Source organism: Furipterus horrens, unplaced genomic scaffold, assembly GCF_987537825.1.
Source record: "Furipterus horrens unplaced genomic scaffold, mFurHor1.1.pri manual_scaffold_1, whole genome shotgun sequence".
NCBI lineage: Eukaryota > Metazoa > Chordata > Mammalia > Chiroptera > Furipteridae > Furipterus > Furipterus horrens.
In genome coordinates, this window is record NW_028327171.1 from 215,725,822 (window position 1) to 215,748,380 (window position 22,559).

At 55.7% G+C, this 22,559-nt stretch overlaps 1 protein-coding gene across 5 annotated transcripts in view; it reads left to right on the forward strand.

Moving 5' to 3' along the window:
- Positions 1–22,559, forward strand: part of AGAP1 (ArfGAP with GTPase domain, ankyrin repeat and PH domain 1) — a 389,946-nt gene that overhangs the window by 225,739 nt on the left and 141,648 nt on the right. For all 5 annotated transcript variants that reach the window (XM_090285113.1, XM_090285119.1, XM_090285104.1 and 2 more), the window contains one exon: positions 19,899–20,003. In XM_090285113.1, coding sequence (XP_090141239.1) covers positions 19,899–20,003 — 105 coding nt within the window. The remainder of the gene's footprint in view (positions 1–19,898; positions 20,004–22,559) is intronic.

Below are 22,559 nucleotides of genomic sequence, written 5' to 3' on the forward strand. Positions count from 1 at the left end.
TGCGCCATATGGTTCACCGTGCGACCGTGTCAGGTGGGGGTCGCCGCACAGCGCTGCGGCCGGGGCGATCTCGGGGGGTTCTCCTTTCTGCTGGCGGAGGACGAGGGCAGGCACGACCGCGCGTCATTTAGTTCTAGCGTTGCCATTGGGGGAAGTGCTCATCCTAGTGGCTAAAGCTTTAACTTCATATAAGTCCACATCGAGCATAAATCAGACCGCACCGCCATCTTCAACAGACTCGTCGTCAGGCCGACTGCAGAAACGGAAACTGAGGCTCGGGCGCGTGGCGACGTGATTCATTTAGTTCCTCTGTAGTTGGTTAGCAGGTCCTTGTTCACCGCTCCAGCACGTTTTATAGCACGAGTTAAAAAATGAAAAGATAATGCTGTCGAATACACACACACCATTTTTAGAGAAACCCAGTCAGTCAGCGTTCAGCCGCAAAGTTCTGGGAGGGTTTCTACCAATTAACAGCATTTCTCCTTACGCAAGATAAGGCCTAGTTTTTTGTTTCTGTTTTTTAAATAGTATTGAGCCTTCAAGGTGGCAAATTGATAGGCAGACCATATACATTTACTTGAATTTGTTTAAAATCTTATCATTTGGGAGGGGGCAGATTATTTTAAAGCTGCACAAAATGAAGAAAGCAGAGCTTTTAAGCAGTTGTTACGACTCTGACCCGGAGATGATAAAAAGTAACAAACGAAAGTGATTCTGCAGGGAATTCTATTTTGCGTGCACAGTTACACGTGCTCACGGCTCGACGTGTACTTCGTCTTTGTCAGACGTTATACCGTATCCACCTACCACGAGAGGCCAACCTACCATGAAAGGTGGCTCCCCCCACGCCTGGGAAACGGATGCGCTGGTGCGCTAGGAGAGACTCCCTCATATTTGCACGCCCGCAGTCAGAGCCCCCACGCCCGGAGCTCAGGGGCAGCAGAGTTGGTGGTCGCGAGGAGTCTCTGCCGCTGTAACTGACAAATAATACCCCTCATAAATACTGCCAGTCTTTTCAATTAGTTTTCATCTAAAATTCGGGCTACAGAATGATGGCCTGTCAACTGACAATGAATGGCAAAAATTAATAAATTGTCTTCTAAATAGAATGGACACTTAAGAAAAATTGGGCAGCCAATTTAGCACAGCATGGAGCGGGGGAGCCTTTTGTACTGACGCCAGGCTCTAATGTTGCCTCCGTCTTTATTAATGGTGCTCAGCGGCCGCTGACAGTTTTGTTGCTAGTGGCAACTTTCTTCATTAAAATTAAAGCCAGCATCAAATTCCATTAGCCGTACTCTGGGCACCTTGCATTTTCTTATACATATTGTTTCTTTTTATTAACTCCCTCTCCGCCCGTGAGAAGTTCCCCAAGAAGTTAACCGGGAGGCGTTCTTGGCCAAGACCGGAGAGTTATTCTTGGTTCTTGGGAAGAATGGTGGTTCCACACCCAGTGAGAGCCCCATCCTAGGAGCCGGAAGCCTCTTCGTGTGCCCTGCCCTTTTAACATCGGACCATAAGTACCTTTGAGTTTCTTATTTTTTCCGAGCAGGTTTTTTTTTTTAAGTTCTCGCTTCCGATTTCTGCCCGTATTTCTGACTGTACCTCGAAACCGTAGTTGCCTGACCCAAGGACTTGTAATTGTCCAGAATGCCTTAGAATGATTTTCCCCAAAGGCATTACTTTTATCTGTAGAACAAATTTCACCCTTTGAAGGAAAAACATCGAGCTTTGCGTTTAAGCAATTCAAAAGCCTACAGTGCCTCAGCCCCAGAGCACGGCCGCTGTGGGCAGCGAGAAGTGGCACTCAGTTCAGATCCTAGGATGGCTCCGTTCCGGCCTGAAGACATCCACCAGTGAGCGGGGCGTGTGTGGCTGTTACGGCTGCCTCTGCAGAGGGACCCAGGCTGGGATCGCCAACCCCTGGGGCATTCCCTCCCAGACCGGTTCCTTACCAGCTGTCTCATGCCCTGAGTAATGTGAAGCTGAGCGGATAACCTTCCTCTCAGTTGTTCAGTTGTTTTCGCCTCTCAAGTCACATCTCACACTGAAAGAAACCCAGGTACTCAGTAAAACAATAAAACATGAGATGCCAGGCCACAAAGGAAAAGGCACTATACCAGAAAACCGCCCCTCAGAGGCCCAGCTAAACTGGAGCACCCTGGCAGTCAAGGCAAAAAGGGAAATACAGTCCTGAGCTCTGCTGGAAGTCATCACAGAGTGCCTTCTGCATTTCACGACCATGTCCCAGCTGACTTGAAACCGTGAGTTCTGACTACCTTTTTTGTTTGTTTGTTTTTACTTCAAGGCAGTGGTTTATGGTTTATTTTTCTCATCACAAAGGTTTACAATTCCTCCTGTCTCCCCATACCTTCTACCCTCCCATCGGAGAGACATATGAGTGGTATCTAGGACAGCGGCAAATAAAAGAGGATCTAATAAATGAATATCCTTGTCTGTCTTAGTCTCCATTTTGGATTTTTTTCATGTAAAAAAGTGACCGAAGTTTTAAACACTTCGTAATTAAAGATTGCACATCCTTCTGCAAAGAGGTGTACTTTTTGGAGTCTGTTTTTTCTAAAAAAGAAAAAGAAAAACATTTCAGTAGTGAAGCGAATCAATTGAATAATTGCAGGAAGGCTCTGCTAGCCAGTCTCTTGAGTAATCTTAAATAATTTATTGAAGAACAGCGTGCCAAATAATCCTTCAGTTAGTTGCATTTAAAAAGATAAATATACAATTCTTTTTTCATTAAATTTACTGGGATGTCGTGGGTTAATAAGATTATGTAGGTTTTTCCCTGGCTGGTGTGGCTCAGTGGATTGGGCGCCTGCCTGCAAACTGAAGAATCATGGGTTCGATTCCCAGTCAGGGCACAGGCCTGGGGGCGCATGAGAGGCGACTGATAGGTGTTTCTCTCCCTCCCTTTCTCTCTCCCTTCCCCCTGTATTTATTTATATAGGTTTCAAGGGTACAATTCTGTGATGCACCATCTGTATCTGGCGTGTGTGTTCACCACCCTGAATCAAGTCTCCTTTCACATCGTCGACGGGTCAGAGGGATGGACTGCGCCCACCCCTGCCCACGCGCGCTCCCCTCCCCAGTCCGTGCGCCCTGCAAGGAAACGATCGTTACTTGATGACTGAACCCACTAATATGTTACAGCAAATGGGGCATGAAATGCAATACTTTATATAGAGTATATACTAAGTGATTCTTATATTGAAACAACAAGGCCATTTTTAACCTGCTGACACAATATTTGCAGCATTCCATCATTAAATTGTCCTGATTAACAATCAACTTCCAGAGTGAGGCCGTTGGAGTCTTTTTTTTTTTTTTTTTTGGAATGTGATGAATCAGAGGATTTCTTTAACTATCACCATCCTCTTTTCTGTCTTAGATTTTTGAAGACTTTGGGGTGAAACTAGGTTTGGCCTGCTGTATGTGTTCATTTTCAGGGTGCAGCGTTGACGGCTGCTAAGAAGAGTATCGAGATTCGTTACATTACTGAGGTGTCATGGGCACCGATTTAGAAACTGTGTTTCTCATTGCGGGTCACAGCCTCTAAGCTGGAGCAGAGAGGACCTTCCTAGAGGATGCTGGGTAGAAAGGAAGCACTTCAGGCTGCCCCGTGTCCACCAGCACTGTCACCCACGGGCACTGTGTGTGTCCCCCGGGCCGCCCCGCCACCGGCTGGCTCCCTTTCCTTGGTTCCAGGTGGGTTCAGGCGGATGAGCTGATGTTATCTGTACGTGGACTCTCCGGTGGCCTGTGGCCCGCTGGTCCCTGCCGCCCCGCAAGGGGGTGACTCCAGGGTGACCTGCCTGACCTCCTCTGTGTGAATCTGTGCGGAGAAGCACAGGCGTCCATTTGATTCCAGCTCCCGGGCCCCTGGCATTTCCTCCCGGGAAGCTGACAGGGAAGACGCCGGGATCTGTAGACGAGTTCTCCTGACGTCTCCGGTGTAACACGGCTGGAAAAGGACCATCTGGGAGGAAGGAACCATTGTGGACGCTCCTGCGTGGGGCTCCTAGGGCCCTTCGTGTGAGCTCCCTCCTTTTGTCAACAGCGGAGACCTCAGACGAGCACCTGACAGGTGACCTCCTCCAAATGAGAAAGCGCACCAGCCCGTCGAGGCCACCGGGGACCCCACGCTCCCGGGCACTCCAGGGGCACTCCATGCCCACACAGCCCCGGAACGCGGCGCCAAGTAGACTTGCTTTGTTTTTACCATCTTTTTTTTTCTCTAATTTTTCTAATTCTTAATTTTTATTCATTTCTGATCAGTTCAGGATGGCGTTGGTTTTCCGAGGAGTTGAGTAGCAGCAGTGGTGGTGGTCGCTATGGTCATCGGAGGGACACCTTGCGCACCTGGGCGCTCCCTGTGCCGTGTCCTCTGCGCAGAGGCTGCGGGCGCGCAGTAGGGAAAGCAGCGGGGGCTTGTGTGACGGGGCGGGGGCGGGGGATCCCCGCCCATGGGTGTCGTCCCTGTGTGTGTCTTCGCCTAAAATGGAAACGTGGCTGTTTGTACAAACCTCTTCCTTGCTTAACCCCAAGGGCAGTGAGGACCGTTCCTCCGTAGATTTCCCGGTGGGAACTCTAGTCCGGTTCGCCCGTCGTCCTCTCTCCCTGTGCCCACGGCCTTGCTTCGCGCGGAGGGAGGAGCCCCGGGCCAGGTGCTGGGTGGGGTTTTCTCGGGCCTCCCTGTTTCCGGAGGAGCGAGCGCGCTGAAGACCCGCACGTGCGCGCAGCAGGACTGGGCGGATGGACCCGGCCTCTGCCAACGCCTCCGCACCGGCAGGCAACCTTGAACCCCCTTGGCGGGGCGTGGGGAGCCTCTGCCTGTGATGACAGTGGGGCCGGAGCCCGGGTTCGGGTCTTCCGTCTCCCTGCTCATATCACCTGCGCAGTTATTTCATGTCCATGACGCCGTCCGCCATTCACGGCCGTGCCTGCGGCCACTCGTCCCGCGTCCATTCTGCAGCCCTTCGCAAGCGGGTCATGTGCCAGGTTACGGGAAGCAAAGGGGCAGGACCGGAACGTGCTGGCTGGCCGCTGTTACGCTGGTGGCGCAGAAGCCGGGGGGCACGGTGGCAGATAGTACAGAAACGGGGTGCGGGCCGCAGCGCTCCTTTGGCGGCCACCTTAGGAAGTAAGAATGCACGCTCAGAAAAACAAGTGAAACTTAATTTTCACTGTATGTTTTATGTAACCAAATATACCCACAGTTTAATTATTTCAGCATGTTATCGTCCTTAAAAAAAAAAAAAAATCTCTTTTGCCTCCTAAAGCCCCGGAATCTGGTGCGTGATCCCGCGTGCAGCCGGTCTCAGCCCTGGCTGCACGTCAAACCCTCAGCTGTCACACGGGACTCCTGGTGACCCCGGTGCGCCGAGGCACGGGGGTGAGCAGCTGCGGTGTCACCAGGATGCAGTGCCAGCAGGGCCTGGCTTGTTCGTGACAGGAGCCGCCTGAGGGACGCCAGGTGGGGCTCTGAGCAGTGGCAGCTTTCAGGAGTCGGAGGGTGAGCGGGAGAATCGGGTAGCCGGGAGAGGACCAGGAACAGAGCGTGTCCTGCGGAGAACGCCTTGAAAAGTGTGGGTGAGGGACGAAAGGCAGACCTCCCACGCAGGAGACGTAAAACTCCCCTCCAGAGCCTGCCTGGTGGATGCGCTTTGACCCGTTTTAGATCCAGCCCCCAGGCACCGGCATCCTGCTCACACACACTTTATTTTTTAAATCCTTACGCGAGGATGTATTTATATGGATTTTGGGGAGAGAAAGAGAGAAAAACATCGATCGGTTGCCTCCCATACGCTCCCCGACCAGCGATCGAACCTGCAGCCTTTTGGTTCACAGGACAGCGCTCCAGCCGGGGCAGCTCCCAGGCCCCGCACTGAGCACCTGCGATCCCTGGGATGGTGGCTGGGTTTCGGGATCACGCGTTCGGATAAGAGGCAGCTGCAGGATTTTGATTGTGTGTTTTTGTCTCTGCCCGGTCCGTGTGTCTTGTGTCCTAGCACGGAGCTTGTGTTCTGTGACGTGCCCACCGTTGCACGATGGGACCTGGCCCCCTCTGGGACCTGCCGGGCGCCTGGGTGTGCTGGCTTCCTGGGCAGACGATTGAATTCAGTTTAATTTTCTTTCACTGAAGGAGAAATCTCACAGGCTTAGCCGAGTCTGGTTCCAGACCAGGGAGCGTGCCCGTCGGGTGTGTTTGTGATTCTCACCCCCAGGGGAGGACTGTGGGAGGCCAGGGTGGGCGCCCAGAGGGGATGGAGCGGCTCTGCTCCAACGAGCGGCCGAGTCCCCAGGGGACGGTCAGCACTGGGGGCTCGGCCCGCAGAGGTGTAACCCGCAGCCATGAAGTGCAGATTCTGTCCTCTCTGCTGCCGCTGGGAATCTGGTGACAGCAAGCGGCAGGGTGAAAGGGAAGAAAAACGAGGCAATCAAGAGATAATATTAACTAGAAACATCAAGAGGGAGCTGTCAATCCTCGGGGCCATTTTTCCTTGGTCTCCATTTTGTTCCTTTTCTTTGGATGCGGGAGGCTGTTTTTAAATTCTTCGCTGTTACTGTTTTAGGGTCCCAATGTATACTAGCTCCGGCGCTTTTTTTCCACCCATGTTTAGAATGTTTGGTTCTGGTTGGGACTTCATAATCCCAGGCAGGCCTAACGTGAAGCGTGAATCTGTCCAGCGTTACCCAGAGTCAACATGGCTCGTTCTTAAAGAGGGGAGAAAAGCCCTGCGAACCCCCCTCTTCCCCACCATTGTTCTCGGTCTTGTCATGCGGCTGACATGGTATTACATTACGTTCTGTGTCCATCATTATTAAAATGTGAAGTGTGTCGGTCACAAAGCATACATTTCGGGGCAGTTAGCTGAATAATTCTTTTCTTTATTATCCCAAATTACTGCTGCGCTCTGGAGAGGGGACCAGTTTAGCCAATTATTGCCATTTGAGCTGGATTTGTGGGTGATTAGCTCCTGGTCGAATCCAGCCCCGGCCGGCGCTTTGAAGCCGGGGCCGTGTGATTTTCTCAGCGGTGAGGTAGGAAGAGACGCGGCTAATGACAGGAAGGTCATGCGGGTCAGCTGACCTGTGTGTGGCGCAGGTTTGGGTTTCGCAAATAGGGCCCCGGCAATAACAAGTGTGTCGCTAACCCCTCCGTGCATAATCGGGGCTTTATGGGACCGCCAGAGACACTGACAGCTCAATTACAGGGTAACCCTTTGTGCCCTGCAGCCCAGCGGAATGACAGAAATATGACTAACCGGGAACGGGAGGGGTCACGCGGGGGCTGGGTACAGATCCAGAGCATCCCGGTCCCCTCGCCCCTCCCCCAGGCCCTCCTGGGAGCAGAACGATCTGGGAGAAAAGCTTCCGTCTGTGGTTTAATGGACGCTCTGGAGGAGGGCTGTGGAGGCCTATATTACTGGGTTCTCTCTTTTTTTTTTTTTTCATTTTTTAAAGAGTTCCGTTAAGGAGGCTCCCTGCTGTCCCCGTGGGACCCCTTTAAACTAGACAGAAAATTAAAACGGCGCCTTGGTGGCAGAGCCTGTCTGTGCCGGCCCCGTTGGTCGCCCGACGTTCTCCAAGCCTTGCATCCCAGCATCACGTGTGGGGATCTGCTAGAAGTTTTCCGTCGGAGGAGGGTTTGCGGAGGCCAGTTAATTGGGATTATTTTCTTGCACGCAGTGACTGCAAGGCCCGGGGGGTAGGACTTTGATGTGCGGCTCTGAGAAGGAACGCAGTGCAAACCCAGCCGCTCCTTATCACCCTTCTTACGGTACTTATGTCCAGCAAGCCGCACACACTGTTCTTTCTCCCAGGGAGACAGGCCACCGTGTCCCCACATAGCTGGTGCTCCGTAATGACCGAGTGAGTGAATTCGCCCATCCAGACTCCTCTGTCTTCTTCCTCCGGAAGTGATTTCCTCCAGGACAGTGGATCAGTTACCAGGCCCGAAGGCCAAAGAGCTTGGCTGGGCCGCCCACTCTTCCCCAGGGCCCCGCTGTTCCGGAACCAGACACCCAGGCCAGGGCCTCACCGAGGAACACGGCGAGCCTGTCACGGTCGTGACAGCAACCAGCGCCAGGTGCTGGATTGCTCACCTTTAAAATGCCTTGAAAATGAAAAAGGGATCATGCATTAAAGTGAACTTTCTTCCAAGTTTGATGCTTTTAGTTTATGTTTATGGGGTTGGCCAGAACATTTGTTTGGTTTTTTTCCCCTACAATGGCTCTACTAGCGCTTAGTTGTCTTTAACTTCATTCGAAACTATTTTGTGAGATCGTATTGTGACCGCTGTCCTGTCAGCGTGCGTTAAGAAAAAGTTACCAAACTGGTGATTTTTTTGTGTGTGTCCTATTTAATGTTGAAAATAAGCAACGTTTTCAGCGTGCTTTATTATTTCAAGAAAGGTAAAAGTGCACCTGAAACACAAGAAAAGATCTGTGCCACGTGTGGAGAAGGTGCCGTGACTGATGGAACGTGTCAGAAGGGGTCTGTGAGGTTTCGTGCTGGAGGTTTCTCGCTGGACGATGCTCCGTGGTCAGGTAGACCAGCTGAAGTTGACAGCGATCCAATCGAGACATTAATTGAGAACAATCAGCATTATACCACATGGGTGACGGACGACATACTCAAAATATCCGAATTAGTAGTTATTGGTGAAAATGAAGAACGTGTCTTTTATTTTATGGAAAAAACCACACGGACCGTTTGGACGGCCCGGTCCTGTCCTCACAAGAGCTCTCCTGCTCCTTTCTTCATCTCTTCCTGTGCGGACGTAACACGGGGACCTGACACGGGGACCTCGTTGTTGTCACTGGTCACGCGGCGTCTCTAACGAACGGGGGGTGGGGGAGCGGCCAGAACCAACAATCCTGACGTCGGTCCCGGCTCCGCTGCACGCGCTCGGACGACCGTGCTCGCCTTCTGCCCCCGGCTGAGTTCCCTGTGAAACGGTGGGGATCCCAGAAGGCCCGCTTCCTGTCTGCATGTGCCCCTTGTGGGTGTCAGCAAGTCCCTTCTGGAGTTAGGGGGACGTGCTTGGTGTTGGCCTCCTGGCTGGTCCTGACCGCCCCTGCACCTTGGCCCCGAGCCGCTGGGGTCCTGGCGTCCTCGCAGCCAGCTTCCTCTGTTGCGCCCTGCGTCGGCCGCCCAGGCCTGGCTCGGTGACCTTGTCATGGAGTGGCAGGGCGCTGCCCCCACCCACTTTTTTAGTTTTATGTTTATTTCTTGGTTTTAGGGATGTCAGCGGATTGCTTTGATGTTGGAGATGCGTGGGCTGGGGGTGCGTTTTAGCACTAGAGCTGTCTGCACGCTGGAAGGACGTTCCAGGACTCCCCGTGCCAGGTCCCGTGCGGGCCCGGCAGCCAGAGCCACTCGGACACCCTGGCCCGTGGGCGGCGACAGCCGGGCTGTTTGGGGGGTTCTGGGTTTGAGGCACCCAGCAGACACCTAGGTAAGGACGTCCTGTCGGGACGAGGCGCGAGCCCTCGGGCGAGGGGGGCAGTGACCGCGGCAGGGACACGGGCGCAGGGCTCACCGCGGTGCCACAGTGTCACCTGCCTGCTCGTGCGCCGGTGTCAGCTGCTCCGGGGCTCACACGGGAGGAGCGGACTGCCTCGTGGCCCCGCAGGCTGACGTCCCGGGTCCAGGCCTGGCTTCTGCTGGGCGGCAGGTGCCGTCCTCCCCCGTGTCCTTACCTCCCTTTACAAGGACACTGTCACACTGGGCCACGGAGACCTCTGTAAAGGCTCCGTCCTCAAATACAGTCACGCTCTGACGTGCTGGGGGTTAGGACGCCAACCTGCAGATTTGGGGGGACGTAACTCAGCCGTGACCCCGCAGCTGAGGGCTGAACGGGAAGTGGGGTGTCCGCCAGGGTGACCGGGAGTCAGGGGAGGGTACAGGAGGGGCATTTCAGCGGGAATGAGTAGACTTGGCCGATTTTAAGTCAGGTCGGTGGCCGCTGATGGCTTCTGTAGTTTCTGGTCCTATAGCTGGGCCCACAGTCTCTCTGGGAAGGGCCAGAGAGCAAGGACCTGAAGCTCTGCGGGTCTCCCCGTCAGCACAGACCCGCCGGGGCAGGGCAGAAGCAGCCGCTGCACAGGGAGCGTGGCTGCGTTCCCACTAACGCTCGGGTACGGACAGAGCAGCGAGGGGACCCACCCCCGGCCCCGCCCGAGCCGGCTGCAGGTTCCCGACTGGGCAGCCGCGCAGAGGGGCTGGCAGGAACGCCCCTGGCGGTGAAAGGGGCTGTGAGTGCCACGCGCATCCCCGGAGCTCGCTGACGTCAGCACGTGTCCCCGCGGCAGGTAATGGAGGGTTGCCGCGGGAGGCTGTGCAGACTCTGGTCCTCCTCTCCCCCCAGCCTCCCCAGACAAACACTTCTGAGACAATTTCCACTCTCTCAGGCCCACGCATGTTCTTGAGAAAGTGTGCGTTTGTCACGTGGGAGGGGCAGGAGGGGGGTGGGTACGCTTCCGTTCGGACAAGTGGGCAAGTAAGAGAGACGGACCGCCTTCCTCGGGGAGCCGGTGGCAGGGGTGGCCCCACCCTGTGTCCTCACGGCCCCTTTGTGTCCCCTGTCTCCAGTGAGGGAACTGTCCACCCCTCACCCACCCAAATACGCTTTCCTAGTTCGTTTGTTTTTTTAAGTCAGTTAAGCGTAAGGAAACCACAAGGCTGGTGCATGGCAGCGAGGAGACCTTGATCAGAATAAAATAACAAACGCAGATGTGGACGTCGGGAGATGGGTGTTCGTACTCCGGGTCCCCGAGATGCCGGCTTCCCTCGGTGACAGGTTAGAACGTCCTCTCCGGAGAGTCTGTTCAGCAGGGCCGAGAGCGTGAACTCTGGGATACCAGGAACCCTCAGCAGGCGCTCAGTGGAGAACCGAGGGACCCCACCATCAGGTTCTCTGTCTGCTTCTTTAGAAGTGGGAACATGAACTATTGCTGACCTGGTGCGGGCGTTCTGCGCCCTGGGAACGCTGCCGTCTGTTAAACTTGGTAACGAGGGGGCTGTGGACACCCCTCCAGCGCAGCAGGACAGTTCCATTTATGTCGCCGCTGAGTCCCCGATGCTGCCCAGTCAAGTAAGCGCGTGCGCGGCCCCCCGTGGCTGCCATCGCAGATGAGAAACGCGGCCTCGAGAGGAAGCCCCGCGCGCGTGCCTGGCCATGATCTCATTCTTCCGTGGACAGCCCGCAGCCGCCACGGCTCCCCGGCCATTCCGGAGCCCCCTGCCCCCGCACTCCCATGTCGTGGCCATCTCTGGACTCGTCGGCGCCCACACCGGCCGGCCCCTCAAACTCGAAACCAAGACTGATTTGCCTGGTAAAGACCCCCGGTCCCTAATGCAGTCAGTAAATCTTTGTTGGTAAATAATTGCTATCGAGCAGAGGTTTAATATAAATTTATGAGTGGTGTTTTATCACAGCTCGGGGCTGCGGCGAGCCCTGAGTGATGGATTTCAGACCTCACTCGCATTCATTCCGTTAACTTTGTGAGTTATTTAAAGCTTGTACACTTAACATTGCTGCTGGCTTCGCGTGACCTCCTGGGACCAGGCAAGGACTGCGCACGACTAATAAGGAGCTGCAGCCAGAAGACGGCCGTGCTCTTCGCCCCGCCACAGAAGGAGCTCCTGGAGCAGGAAAGCACGCAGCCTGCCTTGAATCCGCTGTTTTGGTCGCAGACCCTTAACGCTGCAGACCCTCTGGTGCGGCAGTAAATCGGGTGGTGGCAATTAGGTGCACGTTTGCCATTTCCAAGCAAGGTCAGCGGGGCAGTGGAGACGTCACAAAACCCTTACGTTTCTTAGCATGCCAACACCTTACAGACATTAAGCCTTTAAAATTGGTCTGGGGTTGGGGGCGGGTACCCACGGGGGGTGGCCGAGTGTCAGGTGGCCCAGGTGAACGATGCTGCTGCTCTTCCTGTGCGGGCCACAAACCCAAACCACAGCGGTTTACAGCGGTAGCGGTCTCGCCGTTCCTCGGGATTCTGTGAGTCAGGAGCTCCTGCCTGCTGCCCTCGGTGCCGCCCAGGGCTGGCGCGGCCTCTTCTCCCCGCGCGTTCCACGCCGGCAGGCCGGCAGCGGTTCTGAGTCTCAGATCTCCGGGGCTCGCTCTCTGCCCGGTCCCTGCAGCTGAACCACACTGTCTCCTGTCAGGCTGCCGGGTTGCCAGGGCGCAGACGCAGCACCTGCCAGGCCGGAGTGGGCACCGCTCCGTTGGACCACATCCCATTGGGGACATGGAGTCAGGGGGCCGGGACCACTCCGGGAGCTGAGTGCTTCAGGGTTGTCTTTGGAGGCTGGCTGCTTCGGCCTGCTCCTCGCCGGCAGGAGACCCTCACCCCGTCCCCAGATCAGCAGCCTCATCCCAGCGCCTGGCTCAGGCGTGAAGTCCAGGATTATCTACATCAAGGGCACCTGCAGATGAGGCCTCTCAGCTATGACCCTTCCCATCGGGGGATCAGGGCACTTGAGAAACAAGTTACCTTACACACACACACACACACACAGGGCACTTGAGAAACAAGGTACCGCACACGCACACACACACAGACGCACACACACACATCCATGTGCCCACACAGGCGGCCTGTGGCAGATTCTGGTCCACAGCATCTCTGAGCCCAGTGGGCACTTGTACAAGCCCACCCTGCTCCAGGCACAGGGCGTGTGTCCTGCTCTGGGCGGAGGAAGGGGTGGCTTCCAGGGCTCTGCTGTCCCAGCCAACCTTCCCTCCCCAGTTAGATGGGGCCCGTTTTCCCAGCTGTGTGGCTTCCCCGGCCTGCTTCCTGCAGCACTGTGGTCGAGGCCCAGCATGACAGGACTCTTTCCGAACGCTGTGCCTTTTAGTCCTACGTGGGTGCAATTCCTTTGAAAGCCCTGTGAGTGTCCTTGGTATCAGATGACCATCCATCCCATTAGGGAAAGGCCAGTCCAGCTCCTTAGTTCTGATTCACAAATCGTCTCTGATGGGAAGGGTCCGGGGCCCTGCCTCCAACATAACTGCTTTCTCAAGACGGGTCCCACCATCAGACCCTTGATGGGGTCTGCGTTCTGAGGTCACATCTGCTGGCAGCCCCTGAATTTGATCTCCTCCTGCAGGAGGGAGAAGCTAGGGGTGAGGAACTAGGTTTCTCGTGGTCCAGTCCAGGAAGGCTTCTAAATTGGACGTATTTTCTCTAATGCTACTTGAAATCTCCCGCCTCCCAGACTTGACCAGAGCAGCGGCCAGTCAGCTCGGGACTCTCGGCCGCGTCCGCAGGCCCGCTCGGCACCCAGGACGGTGCAGAGCCCCCGGCGGCAGGTCTGCGATCACCCTGCCGGCCGGAGCCCGACCTGACCGTCTCCAACCTCAGGGAGCTTTCTCCTCACCCGCTGTCCCTCCAGCCTCGCTACAGGGAAGTCCCCGTCGGCCTCAGCCAGCTGCCACGTGGTTCCTCCTTGTGCAGCAGTACAGGATGCTAGCTCTGCTTTTCTTGCCTGTTGTTGCTGAAATCATACTGATTTGAGACAACTTGTATTTCATTATTTCTCGCACTTCGGTGGTTCAGGACCACGGACAGCACACCATCCTGCTTCCGGGCCAGCGCGCCCTCCCCAGAGCGGGAGCTGCCAGGAGTTCCGAAGGCTTCAGCCCCACAAAGATGGGCATCGCTTAACGCTGATTCTGTTAGTTAAAGCGGCTCCGGGCAGTTCCCCATCAGTGTGGGATGATTCACGCAGGGGCACGAAGTCCGTAGCTCGTGGAGCATTGGGAGCCACCTTGAGGCCAGCCAGCGGCCAGGCGGGCGGGGCACGCGGGGCGGCACCCTAAGCCCTGTGCCTCTGTGGCCACCCTTAAAAAATGGGGACAATCCTGGCTGTCACCATTGTGCCCATGTGAGCTTGCAGGGGGTTACACTCACCGCTGCCCTGGCAGCCCCTGGCTCACGATGGGCTCAGTGTTGTTTTGAAATTAAAAAAAGAAAAAAAGTCTTTAATGGTGTGTAAATGACATGAGAGCCAAATAAAGGATTAATGATAACTGAAGTCTCGCTGTGGTGGCTGGTCAGTGAGGAACAATCACAAACACGCTGCTGGTTTTACATGTCCCAAAGCGGCATCTGAAGGACAGACCAAGTGGTGCGCTCTGACATCCTGCCATGCAGTTTCGCCCTGGGTTACGTGGGATCAAAGGGACTTAGAATCACAGGGGCCATTGCCACTCGCCGAGGGAGCGGCCCGCCGTGTGTCGGGCAGGGAGCCTTCTGACCTCTTGTCATCTTCTGGCCAGTGGACCAGGCCTTCATGGCCTTTCAGAGTATAAAGTGAGTTCTTTTGGGGGTTTTCTATTTTCTAGGTACTTCAAGTAGAAAATGTGTACATTAGGGACAAACCCACCCACTCTGTCAGGCACCAGCCACATGTGGAAGTGGGTTAAATGACTGGAAACAGGGCAAATGCAGGGAAAGCCTCCAGAAGCCAGGCAGCGACATTGTCCCCTCTCCGAGTCTAGCTCCCCCACAGAGCCACAAAGCGGTGAAGCAGGTTGTGCTGCCCTGGCAAATACCTAAGACTCCGCCCCACACCATTTACAGGTGCCTTTTACAGGGAGTCAGAGCAGCTCTTCCTAACACACAGAAACAAACACAGGGGGACTGCCAAATTGGAGAGACAAAGAAACATGGCCCAAATGAAAGAAAGCTCAAAACCCCAGAAAAAGAACTAAACGAAACAGAGAGAGCCAACCTTGTCAGATGCAGAGTTCAAAACACTGGTGATAAGGATGCTCAGAGAACGCATTGAGTACGGCAACAACATAAGGGAGAAATGAAAGCTACACTGAGTGAAATAAAGAAACATCTACAGGGAACCAACAGTGAAGGGACAGAAGCCAGATTCAAATCAACGGTTTGGAACAAAAGGAAGAAATAAGCATTCAGTCAGAACAGAAAGAAGAAACAAGAATTCAAAAGAATGAGGAAAGTATAAGAAAACTCTGGGGCATCTCCAAACAGACCAACATCCGAATCATAGGGATGCCAGAAGGAGAAGAGGAAGAGCAAGAAATTGAAAGCTTATGTGAAAAAATAATGAAAGAAAACTTCCCTAATCTAGCAAAGGAAATAAACATACAAACCCAGGAAGCACAGGAGTCCCAAACAAGCTAGACCCAAGGAGGACCACACCAAGACAAATCATCATTAAAATGCCAAAGGTTCAAGATAAAGAGAGAATCTTAAAAGCAGCAAGAGAAAAGCAGAGTTCCCTACAAAGGGGTGCCTATAAGATTGTCAGCTGATTTCTCTAAAGAAACTCAGGCAAGAAGGGCCTGGCAAGAAGTATTCAATGTGATGGAAAGCAAGAACCTACAACCAAGATTACTCTATCCAGCAAAGCTATCATTTGGAATGGAAGGGCAGATGAAGTGCTTCCCAGACAAGGTAAAGCTGAAGGAGGTCATCATCACCAAGCTATTATTATATGAAATGTCAAAGGGACTTACTTAAGAAAAAGAAGATCAACACTATGAACATTAAAATGACAACAGACTCACAACTATCAACAACTGAATCTAAACAATAAAAACAAAACCTAACTAAGCAAACCAGAACAGGGACAAAATCATAGGTGTGGGGATCATTTGGAGGGTTATCAGCTGGGAGGGGGAGGGGGAGAAATGGGGAAATGGTGCAGGGACTAGAAGCATAATCGACTGGTACAAAACAGACAGGGGGAAGGTAAGGATAATATAGGAAAGGGTGAAGCCAAAGAATTTATACGCACGACCCATGGACATGAACTGAGGGGGGCAGGGTCTGGAGGGAACAGAGTTACCAGGCAGAGGGGACAAAGGGGGAAAAACTGGGTCAACTATAATAGCATAATCAGTCAAATACACTTTAAAAAAGGAAGTGTGTACGTTCGGGAGGACGGGCGTGGGGGGCTCGGTCTGCTGCAGTGGGGACCTGTCCTGGTTGCATCGGTAGAAATTTGTTCCAAGCAGGGGGTGATGATGGGTTCACTCCCTTCCCTAGGCTCTTTGGGGGACCCTGTGTCCAGAGGAGAGTGGCAGAGAGCTGGACCTTTTGCTCTGGGAAAAGTTGGGGTCTAAGGCGAGGCCTGGCTGTGTCCACGCGGCAGGACATCTTGACCCTGAGAGCAAGGCCATGCTGGGGAGAGGCTCCACCCCCATACAGTACCAGAGTGGGGTTCAGGCTCTGGCTGTCCCCAGCGACTGGCCCCCTGGCCCAGGGATGCTCGAGCAGGGTCTGGGCACACGTGGGCGGGGACCACACGGAACTCCTAGTCTAGAGCAGTGGTTCTCAACCTTCCTAATGCCGCGACCCATTAATACAGCTCCTCATGTTGTGGGGACCCCCAACTATAAAGTTCTTTTCGTGGCTACTTCATAACTGTAATTTTGCTGCTGTTATGAATCGTAATCTAAATATCTGATATGCAGGATGTATTTTCATTGTGACAAATTGAACATGATTAAAGCATAGTGATGAATCACAAAAACAATATGTAATTACATGTATGTTTTCTGATGGTTTTAGGCAACCCCTGTGAAAGGCTCGTTCGACCCCCCAAAGGGGATGCGACCCACAGGTTGAGAACCGCTGGTCTGGAGGGTCAGGAGGCAAAGGTTGAACTCCTGGCATTTCCTTAAGACCCACCTTCTGTGATTCTCGCTTGGTACAATAGTCTTTTTAAAAATGAGTGTTCGGAAATAATTGAAGCAAGGAAAAAAAAAAGCAGAAAGCAAAGAGATAACCTGTTTTCATCCGGAGACGGTTTCCTGTCTCCAGGCGACCCTGATTACAAAAGCCCGCCCCGCTTGCCGCGCCGGAAGCCCCCAGCCCGGGCCGCTCATCAGGGCTCCGGCCGCTGCGCTGTGCAGGATGCGCGAGGGGCGGCGGGCTCCCTCCCGGCTGCAGGCTGACGCGGGCGCGTGCAGGACAGGACTCTGAGGTCACAGCGCCGTGGGCACTGCCTCCCTGGGCCGGGCTCCCGGGACCACCCTTCGGAAGCTCGGGATGGCTGCCGTCTGTGTGAGAGGACGGAGGTCCCGGTGGCCCAGCGGTGGCAGACCCGGCACCCACTGTCCCCGCTGCCTGCTTCTGGTGACTGCGCCAGAGGTGGCAGGCGCGGAGCCGGCCCGCAGCGGCTGCACACTCGTCTGGGTTGGCCTGATGTGCATGCAGACTGTTATCTGTTGCCGGTATTTTAAAGTGAGAAGCCAGTATTTTCTCCTTCTCTCGGGTCATCAGGAAATCCGGTGACAGACACGGAGACCCTGCGTTGCCTGCTGTCACTGGTCACATACTCCAGGGCCCCTCGTAGAAAACCTGGCCCCGTGTGTCTGAGCTGAAGTGACCGGCCTGGCCTTCTCCGGCTCCCCGCAGCCCCGGGCAGCCCCTTCCCGGGGGTCTTAGTTGCTGCGTGGGGGGGCGCTTGTCTGTTCCCGCACTGGGAATGCAGATGACGAGACCGCCTGCCACCACGGCGGTGAGGTCTCACTGGTCCCTGGGGGCCTGTCAGGCTGGGCGTTCCCGCCGGATCCGGTCCCCTCTCAGGCTTGGCATTTGTGCTCTGGGAGGAAGAGCTGGCCCAGGCTGAGGCGGGGACCCACCGTGGTTCTGTCCTCCAGGAGGACTAGCAGTGGCGGCACAAACGAACAGGGCCTGGCGCTTCCCATCAGCCGGCCAGTGACCTTGCCTGTGTGGCTCGGTCCCGTCTGTAGCTGCTACCCTGATCTGTTGCGTGTGGGGACCACGTGACGGGGAGAACGTGACCAGCCTAGGAACCCATCCACGTGCGTTAGCCCTCGGGCCCGGCGGGGAAAGTCACCTCAGTGGGTCCAGTTCGGCCGCAGGCTGGCAGCTGTGCCGGGGGAACCGGGCGGCTGAGGCTCCGTCTCCCCGGTATTTTGGGGGGACCAGGGTTAAGGCTGGGGGCAGAAACCCAGCCCCTGGGGTACCAGGAGCCCTTGGGGCGCCGCTGACTTTGCAGCATTTGAATAGCAGACCTAACGGGGATGCCCCTTCCCGGGAACCGTAGCGTTTATTTAAGGTTGTCAAGGTTGGCCCGTGTGTCGCCAAGACAGTTCATTTTCCTGCACCAGAACAGAGCGGCCTGCTTGAGGTCCCCGCGGACGTCACCCCTTCACGTCACCCCCGGTGGGAATTTTGCCCTTTTTCCATTTATGAGTACGAGCTCCCGGCCCTCCCTGGGCCGAGCTGACACGTGGCATGGGGTCCGGGTGAGGGAGCGCCTCCAGGCTGTCGGTGCGGAGCCCCGGGGGGTGTGGCCTGTGTTGTGTTTGAGGGGGCGGGACGGGGCCCCCAGCAGGGCTGGCGTGGGGCTCCATCATGCCGAGCTGAAAAGCCTCCGCAGTCCCCCAGGGGTGGGGCCGTTTACCGGTGGGAAGCCGCTGCGCATTTATTACGGCCCCACGCGTCTGGCCGCCGCGTCCCTGCCGCTCCCACCGGGTCACGCCGCGGAGCCCGGCTCCCCTCGGTGTGCCCCCACCTTTCCTCCACCTGCACCCCCCCCCGTTGGCCTCGGTGCCACCTTTGGTTTTTAGTGGCTTAGACTCTCAGAAATCAAGCGATGCCCTGGTTTGGCACACATTTGTTTTTTGAAAGTAATAACTTGCAAAAAAAGTGATCTACCAAAGGTTCACAGCGCACTGCCTCAAACTCTGAAATATCGCCCCCCAAACAACATTTAAATGGGGCTCAGAGCCCCGCGCGTGGGCACACAGGCCATCCTGTCTGTGGCAGTCGGATAAGGAACGGCACTGCCCAGTATTGGTCATCAGTGGGGCCTGGACTTAATGTCACACAGAAGCGCTTGCTCGGCTTTCCCCCGCTGCGGCTCCTGAGGGGGGCAGCGTGAGGACGTCCCCGGAGGTGGCGCTGCGCTCGGTGTCCCCCGGCAGCACCCCTTCCGCCTCACCCGGGCAAGTCACCGAGCGCTGGTCTGAGCTTTCTCAGCCGTAATCATGATCCTGCGGGCCTGTGAATGGGCAGCGGGAGGACGCGCAGGGAAGCAGGGCCTTCCGTTTTCGTTATGTTTCGTGGACGGGAGCAGGGAGATTCCAGAGATGAAAGCTCCGTTTGCCGTTGAGCCAGGCAGGCCCGAAGCCCCGGCGGGAAAGGAAGGGCGAGGCCGGGGTGCTGGCCCGCGGCCTCCCCACCGGGACGGGCAGCGGTTTGCTGGCAGCTGGTAGTTAAAGCGAGAGTCCGTTCTCCCTCGTCGTCTGGGGAGGGTTGGCGTCACCGCGCTTCGGAGCCGCGTCAGCTTCCCAGTGCGAACGCTTGGCAGGAAGCCCTTAATATGCTTTCATTAAAAATGGATTTAAGTCAATTCCGCACAAGTCATCTGTTAAATGCTATCTGTGTGTTTGCAAATGGAATTTCATTCTTAATAAGTTCAAAATCGGATAGGAAAAACAGGACAATAAAATGTTCTCCTTTGCAAATGACGTAAGGTAAGAGTACAGCTAATGTCTTAGTTTTAGAAAAGGGAGTTTCGGTGTTTTTTTAAGCCTACCTGTGGGCGTTGCATGTGTGCTCAGGATAAGACAGGTGCAGTGTGGCACCTCCCGATGGTGTGCGTTACATCTGTTAGAATCACAAAGCCAAGTTCTGCCCACATCCCGACCAAGGGAATGGGCTGAATATTACAGACACTGCATAGAAAAGAGGAGAAAACCAGTGACCAAGCTAAAAATAAGTGTTACTTCCGTTTAAGACAGCACAGGAAAAGCGGAAGTTTAAACTTGTTGAGTTACCTGTGTGCCTACCGCAAAAAAAAAAACAAAAACGAGCTGAGACAACCCGTTACCCACATGTGCCCCTCTTCCCTCGCAGGGCATGCTACTGAAGCGCAGTGGCAAGTCGCTGAACAAGGAGTGGAAGAAGAAGTACGTCACCCTGTGCGACAACGGTGTGCTGACCTACCACCCCAGTTTGCACGTGAGTACCGCCCCCTCGGAACCCTCCGCGGAGACGCTGCGCACGTGGGGCGTGGGGCGGGGGTGCCGACAGCGGCCAAGCCTCTCGTCTCTGAAGTTCAGGCCGGGCCCGGGCCCCGTCATGGCCGGTCGGTGGCTCGCGCGTTAATTCTACAGAGGATTTCAATAGAAGGCGCAGGTGAAGTAAGCGTTTGAATGGGAGTGAAAGGCAGGCGTGAGCAGGAAGAGAGGAAGCGGGGGAGAGGCCACCCCCCTGGAAACCCGGACTGAGGACAGGACGGCCTCGGAACCCCGCGGAGGACAGACAGGCAGTTAAACGCCCGTCGCAGCTCAGTATTTACCGCCGGGTAAGAACGCACACCAGCTGCCTGCGGCCCCTCCCCTGCGTGATGACAGACCGTGCGGGCCTTCCCGCGCTCAGAGCCTGGCACGCCTCCGTGCCCAGGGCTTACAGACTGCCCGCCACGCAGATCTGCCCCGGCTGAAGGCGGCGCGTGGCAGATAAATTTACTTCATTATTTTTACTAGGCAGCTAGTCGACGTCTCCTGTCCCCATCTGGGCCTGTGTCCCTTCCCGTGGGACAGGCTCCTAGCAGTCGGTCCCCCGAGTGGAAGAGCAATGTGCTTTGAAGCTTTGGGGTAAATGCTGCCAAATTCCTGGGGACAGTATTGGTTTAGCTCCTCTCGCAATGTATCCGGTGGGCTTTTCCCACCACACCCTCATGAACATTTACCTTAAAAAATAAATTACGTGTATTCCAACAGGATCGGTAACCAGCGCATTTCGGCTGGGGTGCACTGCCCCCGGGTCTTAGAGCTGCGTTAGAAGCCAGGGGTTTTGTCCGCATCGCTGGTGGGTTTCTGATATTCGTAGGAATACTTCCCGGATCGGAGTCCTTGATTGTGCCAAGGAAGCCTTTGTGCAGGATTGATTCCTGGCAATCTGGGGACCCGAGTCAGGTGGCTACTCCAGGGGGCCTCCCAATCACAGACGTAGCACCGATCCCAGGAGGCCCGGCCTCCAGCCCCTGCCCATTGGAGCCCCAGAGCCATGCGGGTCTTCACGGAGTTCCCTCCTTTCTCTCCCTAGCGCTGCTCCAGCAGCGGGGAGGCTGCCCCCTCCTTAGCCTGGCTCTTCCTAAGATCCCGTCAGAGAGCGGAGGTCTGATGCTGACCTGGTTGCTCGATGCCATTTAGAGAGAGAACCGTAACCAAAATATTCTTCTCGCTGGCCTCCCTGAGCAGTGACAGGCGAGGTCTGACTGCTGATTCATTTCGGGGCTCCTTACTGTCACCTGCCACGCCCAGGCCTGGTCTCAGGGACCTTGGTCGCCCCGTGCACAGGAGAAAAGTGGTCACAGCGATATGTGCCAGAAGATTCCTGGGGGCCGGCGAACCCCTGCGTGCTTTTCATCCCCGCCTCTGGACTGTGTGATCACAGTTAGTTCTTCCAAGGCCCTCCCACGCGGGCGCGTGAGGCCTCGTGTTGGCCAGTTACGCCCTTCCTTAATGCGTGTGCGTGGATGTGATTGGGACGTGGTACAGGGGCCCAGTGGGGCTTTGTGACGTAATCACACGGCCAGCGAGCGCCATCGCCGTTTCAGGGTGCAGTTTAGTTAACGCCAGAGTCCTGGGAACCGGAACTGGGGGTGCAGGTGCCCGGCTCCCCAGGGTGTGGCTGGGCCAGGGACAGTTGGATGACTTGAGGACAGACAGATGGCATGACCTGTATTGTCACCCTTCATCGATTCTGTTTCCACGGCCGGGCTTTGGAGGGGCATTTGGAGGGGCCGTGGGCTCCCGGTACGTTCTCCAACAGGCGTCACAGGTCCCGACGGCTGCGTCCGTCTGGGGGCCTTGGGCTCGTGCTGGGAAGAGGCACCCGGGCGTGCTCACGGGCAGAGTCCGGACTCTCCGTAACAAGAAATCCGGGGACGTGCAGACGTGTTGTGGAGTCACATGCCCACGCTCTACGCCATGAAGAAGGGCCCCGTGGTTTGAAACTGGAAAATTTCAGGAGGTGGCAGAGCAGGAGGACATCAGAGAAATGCCAGCGACGCTGAATGCCACATTCTGCGGCATCTTTGGGTTACATTGTGGCCACCGGGCCACGACAGTGAGTTTGTGGCCACACGTGATGATGACGTACACGGTGACATCGTTGGGAAGGTCTGCCCAGGTGGGTGGCTTTGGGTTCCATGACTGTCGTCTGGCACCGGCCACAGAGCAGGGGTCGGCGCTGGTCTCAGACTGCACGGCCTGTGGCCCCTTCCTGCCCGGGCGCCAAGGGAGGGAAACCGGCTGAAGACTCAGGTGGTTGTGGGTCACGTGTTTATCGGCCGGGCGGTCCCTGAGCCGGCTCCTGGTGGGCACCACGGAACGTCCACGATGAGCGAAGCTACCACAGGGGGAAGCGGCGTGTTTTTCTGAGACTGGCGTCGGTAAGGTGATGCTTCCCCGGTGGGACGGGGGTGGGGATTTCAGAGCGCCCGGCCTGAGGATGCATCAGACGCGCAGGGTCGGACCGGACGGGAGGCGGGGCTGCGGCAGCCCCTCT